Source organism: Berghia stephanieae, chromosome 5, assembly GCF_034508935.2.
Source record: "Berghia stephanieae isolate SIO BIC M18660-M18661 chromosome 5, UCSD_Bste_1.3, whole genome shotgun sequence".
NCBI classification, from domain to species: domain Eukaryota; kingdom Metazoa; phylum Mollusca; class Gastropoda; order Nudibranchia; family Aeolidiidae; genus Berghia; species Berghia stephanieae.
In genome coordinates, this window is record NC_088364.1 from 18,895,212 (window position 1) to 18,912,711 (window position 17,500).

At 37.7% G+C, this 17,500-nt stretch overlaps 1 protein-coding gene across 2 annotated transcripts in view; it reads right to left on the bottom strand.

Annotated features, from left to right (window-relative positions):
* The window catches only part of LOC144972549 (zinc finger MIZ domain-containing protein 1-like), a 473,233-nt gene that overhangs the window by 328,794 nt on the left and 126,939 nt on the right, over positions 1–17,500 (bottom strand). For both annotated transcript variants that reach the window (XM_078913880.1, XM_078913879.1), the window contains exon 3: positions 14,001–14,114. In XM_078913880.1, the coding sequence (XP_078770006.1) occupies positions 14,001–14,114 (114 nt within the window). The remainder of the gene's footprint in view (positions 1–14,000; positions 14,115–17,500) is intronic.

Sequence of the window (17,500 nt, forward strand, 5' to 3'; positions counted from 1 at the left end):
TTCACCCTGGGTCTCCTGATATGACACTCGCCTTCGATCGGAAGGTCTTAGGTTCGAGTTCCGCTCTGAGCGGCGCATAGTTGAGTCCTTGGAAGAGGCTCTTCACTCACATTCTCTCATCTTACTCAGGTGTAAAATGAGTACCATCGTTAATATAATTGTCTTTGTCCTGAAAAAAAAAAAGTAATATCGCCTGACAAGTGTCATGTCTCGTCCTATACCTATGTTAAAAGCTGCTGTTGGCCAGGGACCCCTTATAAAGCGCTTTGAGCACGTTAAGTGGATATTGCGCTATATAAACGCTCTTTTGTACTTCTTATGTTTTGTCCTTTAATTATTCAGATAAAGAGGAAATCACTGAGTTGTCTTCTTTGAACTAAAGATCAAGTTTTTCTTTTACATATCAGGTAATTGGATAGTATGATGTCACGTCCGCCCAGCAACGAGCAGCTTGGTTCTAAACAAAGAAAATCGGTACTTTTTATTGTTCATGCTGGCTAGAACTTTTTCATATGTCATGTGATCAGAATGTATAAAAGTCAAATCATGACCAGATTTATATAATGTTTTTCTCCTCTGGATACACTTTTATGCTCCTCGGAGAAGTATTTCCATTTTCCGATAGCTTAGAACCAGTTACTCAGTTACTTTGCGTCATTACAAAGGAAGTTACGTCACGACTGTAGAAGCCTATTCTAAGGAATTCAGAAGATCTCAAGAGAGTGGTTAACTCATTTTTTCTGGGTGGGGTCCTTTGACCTCCCATGGTGGGCAGGAGGTCACGCTGTATTTTCTATCCCTTTCTATCTGTTTTCCGAGTTGCTTTATGTCTTTGTCTTGGAATGGGATTATTTCGTTTTGTCCCAGCCCTGGCTGGAGTACTTGACTGGAAGGGAAGCAGTCAAATGTATAGTTACAGTTTTCGGATATGTTATGGATTGTTAGTTATGCATTCTGTAAACATCCGAGTGTGTTCCTCTCAGGAGTGCGATCCTGTTCTGGTTTCTGGATGAGACTTTAAGGTGATCTCAAACTAGGTAAACTGACAGTATGCTATTGAAATCTACATCTGTTCCCTATTTGAACCAATTTCAACCTTTGCCTTACTTTTTCTTGGGTGTTTTGATTGTAAATCTAGAATATTTTGACTATTCCATTTTCTTCTTTTTTACTTTCGCGGATATGACTTTTATGTGCTGCAAGTGCAGTAAAACCCTTAAATACACACATAAAAACAACCCATTTTCTGCCTGGATGTCAGGAGGTTTTGAACGTCATACCTCATCATATTGCTGACGACTTCAATTGGATTCAATAGCCTGATGTCACGTACGCCCAGCAACCAGCAGCTTGGTTTTAAACAAAGAAAATCGGTACTTTTTATTCTTCATGCTGTCTAGAACTTTTTCACATGTCATATGGTCAGAATGTATAAAAGTCAAAACATGATCAGATTTATATAATGTTTTTCTCCTCTGGATACACTTTTATGCTCGTAGGAGAAGTATTTCATAAGGGCGTCCGCCATTGTTCCGATAGTTTAGAACTAGTTACTAAGTTACTATGTATCATTACGAGGGAAGTGACTTCACAAACAAGCTCTCTACAAAGCAACTTTGTATTCTTATCAATAAAACAATGATCATTCTTCAAAGTTTGTGATGTACAAAATAAATATGAATAAAAAACAAACAAACAAACAGACAAACAAAAATAAAAAACAAAGACCTGAGTGACGTCAACCTCATTGTATCAATAATATCAGGTACAACAACCCACTCACAATGAAAACAATCACCAGCCCCACCACCACCAGCCCCATTACAACCACCACGAGCACAACAAATAACATCATTACAACGACACCTTCTTTTACGATGGTTATTATAACATGAATACACACATCAATATCAGTAGTAATCACTGCAAGTTCGTTGACATGGCGTTCATTGTGGTAAAAATAACTCTTTTATTGCTTGTTGTTTTCGTCAGAACTCAATTCGTGCCTTTTTTAAATTCTCTCCTTGCCGATGATTTTCAGTATTTTCCCCAAAATTGCAGGCTTATCCGCAGAAAAATTGAATTTTTTAAAACTCAATCAAGCTCTCTACAAAGCAACTTTATGTTCTTATCAATATAACAAAGATCATTCTTCCAAGTTTGTGATGCACAAAATAGATAAATCTGAATAAGAAAAATGTGAATTGTGTCGTAAGAAATGTGACGATTTTGCTGTAGGTGGTAAGGACAGGGTCAATGATCACTCACTCTCTCACTGCTCGTTCTACGTATATATATATTTTTAAAGTAATAAAGGCAGTATCCGTGACATGTACGTACAAATGCAGGTCTGACATCCGAAGACACTTATGAACCAAGTTTAACATTGTTGTAATGGACAAGATTTTGAGTCATGATTTTTTTTTTTGAGATTTCCATTGCAACACAATGAGCCCATAAGGGATTGGGTTATCAGACCTACAAATACGTACACATCGGCATAAGTATCCTAATGGCTGAATAATGAACATTAACAAACACACAAACAACAACAACAACAACAACAACAAAATAATAATAATAATAATAATAATAATAATAATAATAATAATAATAATAATAATAATAATAATAATAATAATAATAATAATAATAATAACAATAATAATAATAATAATAACAATAATAATAATAATAATAATAATAATAATAATAATAATAATAATAATAATAATAATAATAATAATAATAAAAATAAATATAATATGTTACAGTGAATGACATTATCAGTCGAATGGTGAAAAGGTTTGAACTGAGATATTGCCAAGTCTAGTGAGAAGGTCAAATTTGATCAAAAATGAGTTCTTGTCATATATGATTAAATCAACCCTTTTTGTACATCTTCGGGAAATATCAAAGCTTAATTTCACTTCTAAAAAAAGTATGAAATTTGAGAAAAGTTGCTGGATACCTTTCCCATACATCTGACCATAACTTCATGAAAAATCACCCGATTTACTTCAAATAAAGATTAAAATGCTTTGGTGAGCATATTCTTTCATAAAATGCAAAAAATGCAAATCCAAAATTTTCACCTTAAAACTGATTGTGTCATGCTCTGTCACATATAACAGCTTAAAAAATGGAACACATTGCCAAACACGGAACGTTTCGGGCTCGAAACCCTTCTTCAGCCAACAACAACAAAAAAAACCCAATTAAATCATAAATATACATTAAGAAATTAAGGAGCAGGCACCGGTGTACGATAAAGATCTGAACAAGTGTGTATGAATAGTTCCATACAAATCAAGAAAGAAAAATGCAAGAAAAAAAAAAAAACATCCCAAAAAATCAGTCTATCTCGACTGGGTCATGGTAAGTAATGGTAGCACGTCTGACCGGTAATCAGAAGGTCTGAGGTTCGATCCCCAGTCGAGGTAGACTTGATTTCTTGTGTATTTTTTTTCTCTTGTATTTTTCTTTCTTGTTTTGTCTGTCACCTTTCATACACACTTAAACAGATCATTAAACACACATTACTTACAAACCCAGGCCGTCTAACACTTAAAAAAAAAAGAGCATTGTATTTCTGTTTTAATTGTTTGTTTTTTGGATACACCAGCCCTGTCCCGACTGAGTTCGACCCTCAGACCTTCACATTATCGTCGGATGTGCTACCTACCATTACACTAATAGGGACTTTATCCTTCAAAAAAAGCTGATGACGATGAATGAGTCACACTTGGAGGTGTGAAGACCATACGACACTACTACTACTACTACTGTCCTTCAAAAGAGTATAGATAGAATGAAGTTGACGTCACTCAGGCCTTTGTGATTTTTAAAATTTTGCCATCCGTGTTTATGAGTAATTCTCACTAAACTGTATTAACCAGACTATATATAATCGTTCAAGGTTACACATAGGTTGTGTGTTGGCCAGATATACTTCCGGATGGCAATGTTGTGAGCTTCTTAGCCAAGCGCATACTATCTATACTGTGATCCTCGCCTGCATCAGAATTTTTACAAATATAACTCGGATACGACAATCACAAAGACATTGGGAGTAAAAAAAATGAAAACAAACCAACAACAACAACAACAACAACAACAACAACAACAACAACAACAACAAAAAAAGCACACCCCCCCCCCAATAAAAACCAACAAGAAATAAAACAAACAAACAAAAAAAAAACATTAAAAGAAAAACCCCAAAATACAAAAACAAAACAAAACAAAACAAAGAAAAATTAAACTAAAAAAAACTTGGGCTTTTATATCGAGCAATATCCTCGCTAAACGTGCTCAAAGCGCTTTACGAGGGGTCCCTCGCCAACACTATAACTTAACATGCTCCATTTTGATATTTTTGAAAATGTCAAAGCCGGTTCAAGGGGTGCGGGAAAGCGGGGGGGGGGGGGGGGGGGGGGGGGGGGGGGGGGGGTGGGAGTGAAGGGGAGGGAAGGGGAGGGGAGAAGGAAAATACTAAATGATTAAAATATTATCATTCAGACAAATTTCAGACAATTTGAAAGAAAAACTTTCTCTAAAGTTTTCTAAAGCCACACGACCTAGGGAATTGGATTCAACAGTCATGACGTCACTTACCTCGTAATGACGCATAGTAACTAATTAACTGGCTCTAAGCTATCGGAACAATGGCGGAAATATGAAATATTTCTCCGACGGGCATAAAAGTGTATCCAGAGGAGAAAAACATTATAAATATGATCATGTTTTGACTTTTATACATTCTGATTACATGACATATAAAAAGTTCTAACCAGCATGAAGAATAAAAAGTATCAGTTTTCTTTGTTTAGAACCAAGCTGCTCGCCGTTGATGGGCGACGTGACATCAGACTATTGAATCCAATTGGAGTATATCTATTCCTGCATCTATAGATAGTATGCGCTTGGCTAAGAAGCTCACAACATAGCCATACGGAAGTATATTGGACCAACACACAAAACTCTGTGTAACCTTGAACGTTTATATTCTGAGTAATACAGTTAAGTGAGAATTACTCATAAGCGTGGATGGCAAAAAACAATGACAAAGACCAGAATGACGTCAAATTCATTCTATCTATCCCTGCTTCTATAGATGAAACGAAGTTGACGGCACTCAGGTCTTTGTTATTGTTTTTATTGTCATCTACCTTTATGAGTAATTCTCACTAAACTGTATTAACCAGAAAAGACTCGTTCAAGGTTACACATAGTTTTGTGTGTTGGTCCATTATATTTCCAGATTGCAATATTGTGAGTTTCTTAGCCAAGTGCATAATATTATCTGAAGCGTTAAACTGAAAGTAGCTAACATGCATAGATGGAATCTGAGAAAATCAGATGCATGCAGTCATTGCCAAGGAGGCCCTGAGACAATGGACCACATCGTCATCCACTGCCCAGTGACAAGCCTATCAGGAGGATACGAGACAGCCTATAAGGCAGGAAAAGAATTTGAAGAATGGATTAAAGGATTCAAAATAGAGGTGCAGCCATTCGATACTACTACTGAAAGTAGCAATTGCTATTTGTCTCCCTTTTGATAGGACACTTGTCTATCACAAAACCAAGGAATTTACCCAATGGAAACCGTACGGTGCTCTTATTGGCTAACCAACCAGCGGCCTCGATGAGAAAAATATCCGCCATTTTGATGTTGGCTGGGAATCGCGTTACTATAGTAAACAAGCGCTGATCGGCCGTTCATGAAAACAAGTTGCTGCTCGCTCGTTTAACTCAAAATTATTCAAAACGATCTCTCTAAAATGATATAAATGTGACTTCTTAAGGTTTTCTTCACGGTCAAAACCACACAACATTCTATTAATGATTACGTCCGAGGCAAAAAAGGAATATTGACAGGTCGACCAAGAGTTGAACTCGTGAGACGACAAACATTAATGCGAAGTGTAGCGAGAGTCAAGCTATTGTTTGTCTTGTCCTATTCTATATAGAGAAAAGGATAAATAGTATAGCCTCGTGTGTGAGTGGTTGCGTGTCATAGTCTTGTTTTAAAATTGTTTCTGTTGTTTATGTGTGTAGTGATGACTCTCTCACACTCAATTTCAATGCCGAAAGAGGAATTCCCGCACACAAGAAAGGGGAATTGGGGTGGTATTTGGCATACATATTGTATAGTATCTAGTTCTAAATAGATAACTGATTAGAATTATATTATGATATATAAACACAATGCCAAATACAATTCAAAGTTTCCTTATTTCAAATGAAGTAAAGCTCCAAAACCTAATGGTAGTGATTGTAGTACTGAGTGTTAGTGAGGTGATGTGGTGTTGGTGGTGGTTGTAGTTGTAGTAGTAATAGTGATGATGATGTGGTGGTGGTGATGATTGTAATTGTAGTAGTAGTGGTAGTGGTGATGATGTGGTGGTGGTTGTAGTAGTAGTGGTCGTGATGATGATGTGGTGGTGGTGTTTGTAGTAGTAGTGGTAATGATGCGGCTATGTGGTCTAGTAGTATGACACTCGCTTCCGGATCGGAAGGTCCTGGGTTCGAACCTCGCGCTCGGCGCATAGTTGAGTCCTTGGAAAAGGCTCTTTACTCACATTCTCTCACCGTACTCAGGTGTAAAATGAGTACCTGGCCGTTAACAGAGTTGTCTTTGTCCGAAAAATTGTAATATCGCCTAACAGGCGTCATGTCCCGTCCTACATGTTAAATGTTGACCAGGGACCCCTTGTAAAGCGCTTTGAGCACATTTAGTAGATATTGCACTATATAAAGCTCAATTTTTAAAAAAAAATTTCAATGATGATGATATGGTGGTGGTAGTTGCAGTAGTAGTAGTGGTAGTGATGATAATGTGGTGGTGGTTGTAGTTGTAGTAGTAGTGATAGTGATGATGATGTGGTGGTGGTTGTAGTAGTAGTGGTAGTGATGATGATGTGGTTATGGTGGTTGTAGTAGTAGTTGTAATGGTGATGATATGGTGGTAGTGGTGGTTGCAGTAGTAGTGGTAATGGTAATGATATGATGGTAGTGGTGGTTGTAGTAGTAGTAGTGGTAATGGTAATGATATGGTGGTGGTTGTAGTAGTAGTGGTAGTGATGCTATTGTGGTGGTGGTTGTAGTAGTTGAGGTAGTGATGCTATTGTGGTGGTGGTTGTAGTAGTAGTGGTGGTGGTGGTTGTGGTAGTAGTGGTAATGATGATGATATGGTGGTGGTGGTTGCAGTAGTAGTGGTAGTGATGACGATGTGGTTGTGGTGATTGTAGTAGTGGTAGTGATGATGATGTGCTGGTGGTGGTGTAGTAGTAGTGGTAGTGATAATGATGTGGGGCTGGTGGTTGTAGTAGTAGTAGTGTTAGTGATGATATTGTGGTGGTGGTTGTAGTAGTAGATGATGTGGTGGTTGGAAAACACATTACAGGTTATTTTAATACATGATTACACACATTCTATAACTTCATTTTTTTTGACAGCTTCGTTGTGCCATAAATATACGCAACAGTTCTGAAACATTTTATTGTGGATTTTGATATTGTTTGTTGTTTTTCTTGTGTCGTTATGTTGACATAGATACCGAATGAATGGTAATTACTACATTCTCAGCCAACAACAAAATGGCGCTGAATGCTTTCATTGGTGGACACTTTTTAGGCTTCGTACGTATTCTCATTCGTTTAATTCTATCAACAAAACAAAGTAATTTCCATCAGATCTGCGGTAACTTATTAGAGGAAAATGAATCGAGTTTCCCAACCCTCCCCCCCCCCCCCCCCCCCCCCACCACCGCCACCAAGAAAAAGAAATGAGATAACTGATAACCCGACAAATTTACTCTTCTGCCCTTTTCAATTTTAAATTTACTTTTCGGCATCGTCAATAGGGCTGCCAGATTGCAACGTGTGTGGCTAAAATTGGGTATACAGAAAATCGTGATTCTATTATAAATTTAAAAAGAAAATTTCCCCCAAAAATTCAAACCAAATCTTTTCCAAGTTAAGCCCATATCTTTGTTTATCAAAACGAATGAGTTATTCAAAGGGGTCAGAGTATTAGGAGTGTTTGGCCACACGCGAGGTTCTATTTGGCCACTTTTGAAGTCGAAATTGGCCACGAGACGATGAACTCTGGCCACCTGGCACACCCTGATCTTCAAGTTCAGTTCACAGCGACACGACACACGTTTGAGGAAATGGGTTGCGTGTAACGTTATTTTGATAGAAAATAGAAGCTGTAGTCACAAGTTGAACGTTCTTTCAACTCGAGGATTTCACAGGACAGTGATGAGAGTTTCCACATGCAATAGGAAAACAATAGGGCGATTTGGTTCAACGATAGGTAGATATAGGTGGAAACTTGAAGCAGGGTTGAGTTTAAACTCTTCAAGATGACGAAAGTAGCGTATTCGACAGAGTAAACATTATAATATAGATAGTGTGCAATAGGCTTCAACAGTCGTAACGTCACGTCCCTTGTAATGACACATGGTAACTTAGTAACTGGCTCTAAACTATCGGAACAATAGCGAACGCCCTTATGAAATATTTCTCCGACGAGCATAAAAGCGTATCAAGAGGGGAAAAAACCCCATTATAAATCTGATCATGTTTTGACTTTTACACATTCTGATCACAAGGCATATGAAAAGTTCTAGTCAGCATGAAGAATAAAAAGTACCGATTTTCTTTGTTTAGAACCACGATGGCCGCCGTTGCTGGTGCGACGTGACATCAGACTATTGAATCCAATTACTCATAAAGTTGGATGGCAAAAATAAATCAATAACAAAGACCTGAGTAACGTCAACTGCGTTCAATCTATACATTTGTGTTGATATTATGCGCTTAGGTAAAATACTCACAACATCCGCCATCCGGATATATATCGTACCAATACACACATTTGTGTGTAACCTTGAACGTTTATGGTTGATTGATATAATTTATTGAGAACAAATCACCGAAATGGACTAAAAACAATAAGAAAGAGCAGAGTAACGTCATTTTTGTTCCTTCTATAATGTGTTATCAACGAAGTTGACGTCATTCAGGTTTTTGTTTTTGTTTTTAGTCAGCCATTTTTATGAGTAGTTCTCATTAAACTGTATAGATAGAATGCGCTTGGCCTAGGAGTTCACAACATTGCCATCCGGAAGTATAACGGACCAACACACAAACTCTGTGTAACCATGAACTTTTATAGTCTGGTTAATACAGTTTAGTGAGAACAACTCACAAACGCGGATGGCAAAAACAATAACAAAGGCCTGAGTGACGTCATCTGTATACTATCTATTAACCAGACTTTTAATGTTTAAGGTTACACATAGTTTTGTGTGTTGGTCCATTATACTTCCGGATGGCAATGTTGTGAGTTTCTTAGCCAAGCGCACAGCATCTATAGTCTGGTTAATACAGTTAAGCGAGAATGACTTATAAAAATGGATGGCAAAAAACAAAAAAAAAAACAAAAAAAAAAAACAACAAAAAAACACACAAAAAACAAAACAAAACAATAACAAAGACCCGAGTGACGTCAACTTCGTTCTATCTGTAGCCTACATAGTTTTGTGTCTGTAGGTACGTTATTGATGCTGTGAGTTCTATCTTTATCCGGTTGGCGGGTGTTGTGAGTACTTTACCCTAAACCCGTAAATAGAAGGAGCAAAGATGACGTCACTCAACTCTTTGTTATTATTTTTGGTTAGCCTGTTAGTGATTAGTTCTCACTAAATTATGTCAATTAGTATGACTTGATGCTTTGCGCTGAGTTAAAAAAAAACACCCTCAGAACTTCTGCCAGCCGGATATGACGTACCAAACCACAAAACAATGTGTAACCTGAAACGTTTATGGTCTGATTAATACAATTTCGTGATAAATACTTATAGATAGTTCGAAGATGACGTCACTCAGGTCTTTGTTATTGTTTTTTGCCATCCGCGTTTATGAGTAATGCTCACTGAACTGTTTTAACCCGACTATAAACGTTCATGGATACACACAGTTTTGTGTATCGGTCCGTTATACTTCCGGATGGCAATGTTATGAGCTTCTTAGCCAAGCGCATACTATCTATAAAACTGGCTAGAAAAAACAATAACAAAGAGCTGAGTGACGTCAATTCCGTTCTATCTATAGATAGCATGCGCTTGGCTCAGAAGCTCATAACATTGCCAGCCGGAAGTATAACGGACCAACATACAAAACTATGTGTATCCATGAACGTTTATAGTCGGGTTAATACAGTTCAGTGAGCATTACTCATAAACGCGGATGGCAAAAAACAATAACAAAAACCTGAGTGACGTCATCTGCATACTATCTATAGATTGAACGAAATTGACGTCGCTCAGTTATCTGTTATTGTTTTTAGTCAGCGTCAGCCATCTATATGAGTAGTTCTTACTTAATTCTGTCAATCAAACGTTTTTTTCCGGCAGGTGAATGTTGTGAGCTTTTTAGGCTAAACGCAGAGCATCAATATACATTATTTTGGTGTTAATAGCATGATTAATTTGGTTGGCAGATGTTGCGAGTATTTTACCTAAACGCATAGCATAAATAAGTTCAACCATAGACCTGGCATTAAAAAAAATTAAAATTTTACGCCAAATAAAAAAGGTTCCAAGCTTGGCCAATCTGGTAACCGGCGTCCGTTGTTGTTATTAGAAGCGATAGCTCCAGACACGGCTACATTATGAATAATAATATGATGACTATTGATTGACCGTTGGTCATCAATCCATCCGCTGACCAGGCACTGGGTGGAGGGGCCGGAGTGATCGAACTGACCAGAGCAGTTCTTGCGCACATTGACAAAATGACTTTTTTTTCATTTTGGCCAGATTGTTTTTTTTTCAAAAATTTTTAGCCATATATTACGATTGTCTTCATCATGTTAAAAAGTCAAAATACTAAAAATACATAATCCGTCCTTGAAGACTTAGAGGTCTAAGTCTTTTTTTTTAATGCTTTAATGTGTTGCTATGTGGTCTTGTGGTCATGCCACTCGCTTTCGGATCGGAAGGTCCAGGGTTCGAGCTTCGCTCGACGCATAGTTGAGTTCTTGGATAAAAAATCTCTTTGCTCACATTCTCTCACCATACTCATGTGTAAAACGAGTATCCGGCCGTTTACAGCGTCTGTCTCCTTCTATACATTACTTGTTTCTGTTGGTCAGGGACATTTTTGTAAAGCGCCTTGAGCACATTTAGTGGATATTGCCTTAAATAAAAGCTCTAGTTTTTTAAATAAATAAAATAAGTATGAGGCCATCCTAAGCTATCGACGTAATTGGATTCAATAGTCTGATGTCACGTCGCCTAGCAACGGCGGCCATCGTGGTTCCAAACAAAATCGTTACCTTTTATTCTTCATGCTGGCTAGAACTTTTTATATGTCTCGGGATCAGAATATGTAAAAGTCAAAACATGATCAGATTTATACTGTTTTTTTTTTCTCCTCTGGATACGATTTTATGCTCGTCGGAGAAGTATTTCATAAGGTCGTCCGCCATTGTTCCGATAGTTTAGAGTCAGTTACTAAGTTACCATGCGTCATTACGAGGGTGTGACGTCATGACTGTTGAAGCGTATTTCTTTTCTGGCCAAATGTTAAATAAAGACGTTTTGTCAGTCTGCGTTGAGTTGTCATGTATTGTGTGGTGACTTTGGCCACCTTGATAATACCATGAAGGTGAATTACCGAGAGAGTTGACGCGGTTTGGAGTACATACCGACTGTGATTAGCGAGGTTACGGTAATAAAATCAATTGTATTATGAATGATGTGGGAAGTTGTGAATATTTCCATCTTGAAGAAGGTAAGTGCTGTGATTGGAAGACAAGAAGGAGATTATGATGATGATGCTGCTGCTGCTGGTGATGATGATGATGATGATTATGGTGATGATGATGATGATGCTTGTAATGATGTGAATGATAACGATGACGACGATAATGATGATGATGATGAGGAAGAACAGGAGGAGGAAGAGAAGGAGGATGAAGTCGGCGAGAGTGAAACAGTGCCATGCATACAAAGCAATCGAAGATGGCTGATTTTTGTACCTTTCTCCCTACCTTGTACGGCCATGTTTCAAAGCACACCATCTCAAATTCTGCTTATGATGACTTAGCCTTCTCCATAACATCTCCTTTTTATATCTTTAGTAAATGATTCATAGAGCTATCTCAGCTTAAGTGAATTTATTTACTAGTGACACAACTCAAATAATAATGGCTGTATAGCTCTGCCATTCTCTGACAAAAAGAAAAATAAACAAACTCGTGAATTTGAAAACTTGGCCAGAAAACTCGCCTTAAAAAACAAAACAATCGATTAACATGGCTCTTATTTTGTCCAAAAAAAAAAACAAACCCCAAAAAATTAAACATGGGACTTCCTGGATGTCTTCCCCGAAGTGTGTCGAAACATTACGTCTGATTAACCCTCTCCTTACCACATAGTGGAACTCCTCTGCAAACCATATACAAAACTGCGCCCCCAACATCAAGACTATAATATCGTTCACCTTTCTACCTATCAAAGAAAACTACAACACGTAAGAAGCCTGGTGCGAGGCATGGAAAAGGAATAAACCAACAGGAGGGGAACTAATTGAAGATCCCTGTAAAAGTCTCCCAGGTCTACAGGATCAACCAAGAAAATACTGGGTAGCTGCAAATAGACTGCGGTCAAAACATACAAGAACAACTGCCAACATGCACAAATGGGGGCTCCAAGAATCACCAACATGCCCAAAGTGCAACCAAGCACCACAGTATGCAAACCACCTCGTACTAGATTACCCAGAGACAAAACTTGAAGGGGGATTTGAAACCATCAACAAATGTGATGATGACTTCAGAACCTGGATTGATACCTTGAACATAGAAGTGGAGCCGAACGATACAACTACTACCACCTACAGCAAAATCGTCACATTTGTTACGACACTATATTCGGATTTATTTTGTACATCACAAACTTGGAAGTTTTAATTAATAAGAACATAAAGTTGTTTTGTAGAGAGCTTATTTGAGTTTAAAATATCAATTTTTTCTGCTTGGTAAGCCTGCCATTTTGGGAAAATACTGAACATCATCGGTCAGGAGAGAGTTTAAACAAAATTCAATGTTCTAATATTTATCATTATGATCACATGTTCATACTGACTTAGCCAAAAAAGCTCACAACATTCGCAAGCCGGAAATAACGTACCAACACACAAAACTTCTGTGTTACATTGAAGGTTTATAAATAGAATGAAGATGACGTCACTCGGGTCTTTGTTATTGTTTTTTGCCATCCACGTTTAAGAGTAATTCTCACTTAGATGTATCATCCAGACTATAGATAGAATGAAGATGACGTCACTCATGTCTTTGTTATTGTATTTTGGCCATCCGCGTTTAAGACTAATTCTCACTAAACTGTATTAACTACACTATAAACGTTTAAGGTTTCACATAGTTTTGTGTGTTGGTCTGTTATACTTCCGGATGGCAATATTGTGAGCTTCTTAGCCAAGCGCACATTATCTATACGGGAAGAGATTACATATTATAATTTAGAAAGAGACACTGCTCTACTCTGAAAAACTCGTCGTACAAATATCGATCGGTTAGGACGACCCTTCATCTTGTAAACATAAACTATCAAACCTGGGACTCAAAAGGAAGCCCCAGGATTGAGAATTTTTGACACGATGAGGGTAATTTTTATCGATCGAAACTTGAAGGCCGAATTTTCTCCCAGGAAGTCCCAGGTTTCAGAGTTTTTAAGAAGAAGGAGAATCATTTTCATTGATATATATTTGAAGGACAAGTTTTCTCCTTGAAAGTCCCAGGTTTGAAAGTTTTTAAAAAGAAGGTCATTTCAATGGATTGGTATTTGAAGAACGATTTTTCAGGCCAGTAGGACAGTGCAGATATGGAAAAATAATAAATTAAAAAATGAGCATTCATATAGCGCAATGTCCATGAGGCGTGCTCAAAATGTACACGCTTACCTTCAAACAGCCCATAAGACTGTCCTCGAACTGGATCTGAAACGCCCTACGGTCAGAGCACCACTGTAGTAATTCTCTTGCAGCTGCTTGGAATCCACTGGGACTCGCTAAGTGCTGGAATATAGGAAGTATAGAAAAGGAGACACCTTTAATTATAAAGTATTATAGTAATGGTTTTGTTAGTGGTACTGGTTATAAATGTAGTGGTGGTGGTGGTGGTTGTAGTAGTAGTAGTAGTAGTAGTAGTAGTAGTAGTAGTAGTAGTAGTAGTAGTAGTAGCAGCATCAGTACTAGCAGCAATTGTAGTAGCTGTTGTCATGGTAGTTGTAGTAGTAATAGCAGTCGTAGTAAGAGCAGTATTAAATACATGTATTTTCCAGAGCACGGCAATTAACTGGTCAAGAAGATTGCTTCTCTAGTTCGTTCCACCTGTCCAACATGTAACCGATGTGAGAAAGAATCCGAAATCACAGAGCATTTAGTTGAACGGTGTGTTGTGACGAAGCTCCCGGGCGGGTTTGCGACGGTGCACGAGTGCGGTAAAGAATTTACTGATTGGGTCGATCGTCATTACTTAGTAGTGTGAGCACCATTAGAAGCTGCTGCTTTAGTTCGTGAGTCATTTATATTGTGACAGGATTTTCCTGGCAGCAGCGCGAAATGTCATGAGCCAAGGATGTGTGTGGTAAGTGGAGAAGGTCATTTTCAGTTTCTCAAAGTTACAAAAAAAATTAAAAGAAAAAGCAAACACAAAAAAAACCCTCAACAAACATTATGTAAGACGAGACTTTAATTTTCGGCGAAGGATGCCAAACATGGTATATAAATTGACACTCATTCCAATTTAAAAAAAAAAAAAAGAAAAAAGAAACAACAACCAAAAAAAATCCCAACAAAAAACAAAAACAAAACAAAAACATAAATAACAAACAAACAGAGTACTAACAACACTAGTCTCATCAACGACTTGACATAAACAATCGACATATCAAACACAACGTAATATATGAACAGAGATTTTAGTTGCCCACGAATCACAAAGGAATGGAACAATCTGCCAGAAGTAACAGTGACAGCACCACCAAGTCATGAACGGTTCCTGGCAGTTTGGAGGGCATACAAATTGGTACAGGGCTTGTTGCAACCATGATGGCGTTGGCTGCCCAAATTGTGAAGAAGGGGAAGATGAGGAGGAGGAGGAGGAGGAAGAAAAAAGAGGAGGAGGGGGAGGAGGAGGGGGAGGAGGAGGAGGAGAAGAAGAAGAAGAAGAAGAAGAAGAAGAAAGAAAGAAAGAAAGAAAGAATGAAAGAAGGAAGGAAAGAAAGAAAGAAAGAAGATGTTAAGTAGAATAATAATATTAATAATAATAATAATAATAATACTAATAATAATAATACTAATAATAATAATAATAATAATAATAATAATAATAATAATAATAATACTAATAATAATAATACTAATAATAATAATGATAATAATAATAATAATAATAATAATAATAATAATAATAATAATAATAATAAATAATAATAATAATAATAATAATAATAATAATAATAATAATAATAAAACGGTTAGAAGCGATAACAACGACATTCTAGTCCAACAAGTTTAGACCGAAAGCTACTACCATTCAAAGTTCAACAGTTTGCACCATGTCCATCAAGGTACACAACTAAAATAGTAATACGTTTCGTCATCTGATTCATCAGACATACGTCAATAATAGCAGTCATTACTTGCTCATCCTACACACACTATGTAGCTAGTCTGATTGATAAAATAATTCCTTCGATTGTACTGCTCACCTAAATGTCATTACTTCTCATTTCGAAATCATTCTACTCACTGCAATCTATTAACCTCCTCCACTAAACTAAACCCCCCTTTTTTTTTTCCTTTTTCAGTCAAAACAAATCAGATTTCGCAATCCAAACGTAACCCGATAATGTAGAAAAGATTTAAGCCTTGTTAGTTAGTTAGTTGTCCTTCCGTCTGTCTGTCAGTCTGTCTGAGAAAGTAGGTTTGAACGAATGGGACAAGAGAGGGAAGGAATGACAATAATAACTACCAATCAAATTGTTGCCTTTAACTTGATACGGATTATGGTGACGTCAATGAGATATAAATAGTCAAGAACGGAAATGAACTATTTTTCGTTGGAACTTTTTCATGTTTGCATTATCCACGAGGGGAAAGGAGACATAGAAAAGACAGTGTGTGTGTGTGTGTGTGTGTGCAAGTGTGTGTGTGTGAGAGAGAGATAGAGAGCAGGGACGGCTGGTAATAATGGGCAGGGTGGGCAAATACCAGCCTGTTTTTTCAGGTTATATGCTGTATTACCAGGTCCGAAATAATCAAATTTAAATTAGATAATTTCAAAAGTTACTAGGCGGTCCCAGAAGTGGGTGAGAGAGGGATCTAGAAATGACTTGGGTTTGAAACGAATATTTTTGTGTTCGTGGATAGCTCACACGGTAGAGCCACGCTCTCACCTGCCAGGCGGAGTTGTCGTACCAATAAGGTCGCAGGTTCAAACCCCACCACCGCCGCGAAAAATTTTTTATTCTCTATTGTCTTCTGGCACTTTTCTACTCACTTCATATCTTGTTGTTACCAACATAAGTGCCTGCTCCACTCACTTTTCTGAATTAAAAATTCACCCCATACACCGGAGCATACTCAATGTCTCAATCGTTTCTATGTTATATGTTTGTGTTGAGAATATTGGCTATTAAGCTTAACTGCTGGTCAAAATACTTCGCGATGGTGGTGGGCGAACGAATCGGCGGTCCCAGAAGTGGGTGAGAGAGGGATCTAGAAATGACTTGGGTTTGAAACGAATATTTTTGTGTTCGTGGATAGCTCACACGGTAGAGCCACGCTCTCACCTGCCAGGCGGAGTTGTCGTACCAATAAGGTCGCAGGTTCAAACCCCACCACCGCCGCGAAAAATTTTTTATTCTCTATTGTCTTCTGGCACTTTTCTACTCACTTCATATCTTGTTGTTACCAACATAAGTGCCTGCTCCACTCACTTTTCCTACTTAAACTTGATACTTCGTACTGAAATCAATTTGTGTGTATTTTTGATCAATTGCGAATCACCATGCACCCCGTAATGCATAAACCAGGATACGCTCCCGTTCTTTTTCTCCCCCCCCTCCCCCCAACCACTCCACTCCGCCCACATCGTCATCTCATCGTCACGTCGCCTGACGGTGAACTAACTCCGATTTTTGCTGTCTGGCCTCTCTAGTACTAGGTCGGGCTCATTCAAATGAGCCCACCTTATTAACCAGTGAACACTAAATAGAGATCTTGGCAAACGAACTTTTTCTTATTTATTGCCTTACTTGTGCTGGTACCATTGATGTAATGACTTTGGGAAGGTTCCAGTATTGAATTAAATTTATTAATTTACTAATATTATATCAATTTAGTATTAATTTGTGTTGGTTTTATATATTTGTTTTTCCATTTAAATTATTTCTTTT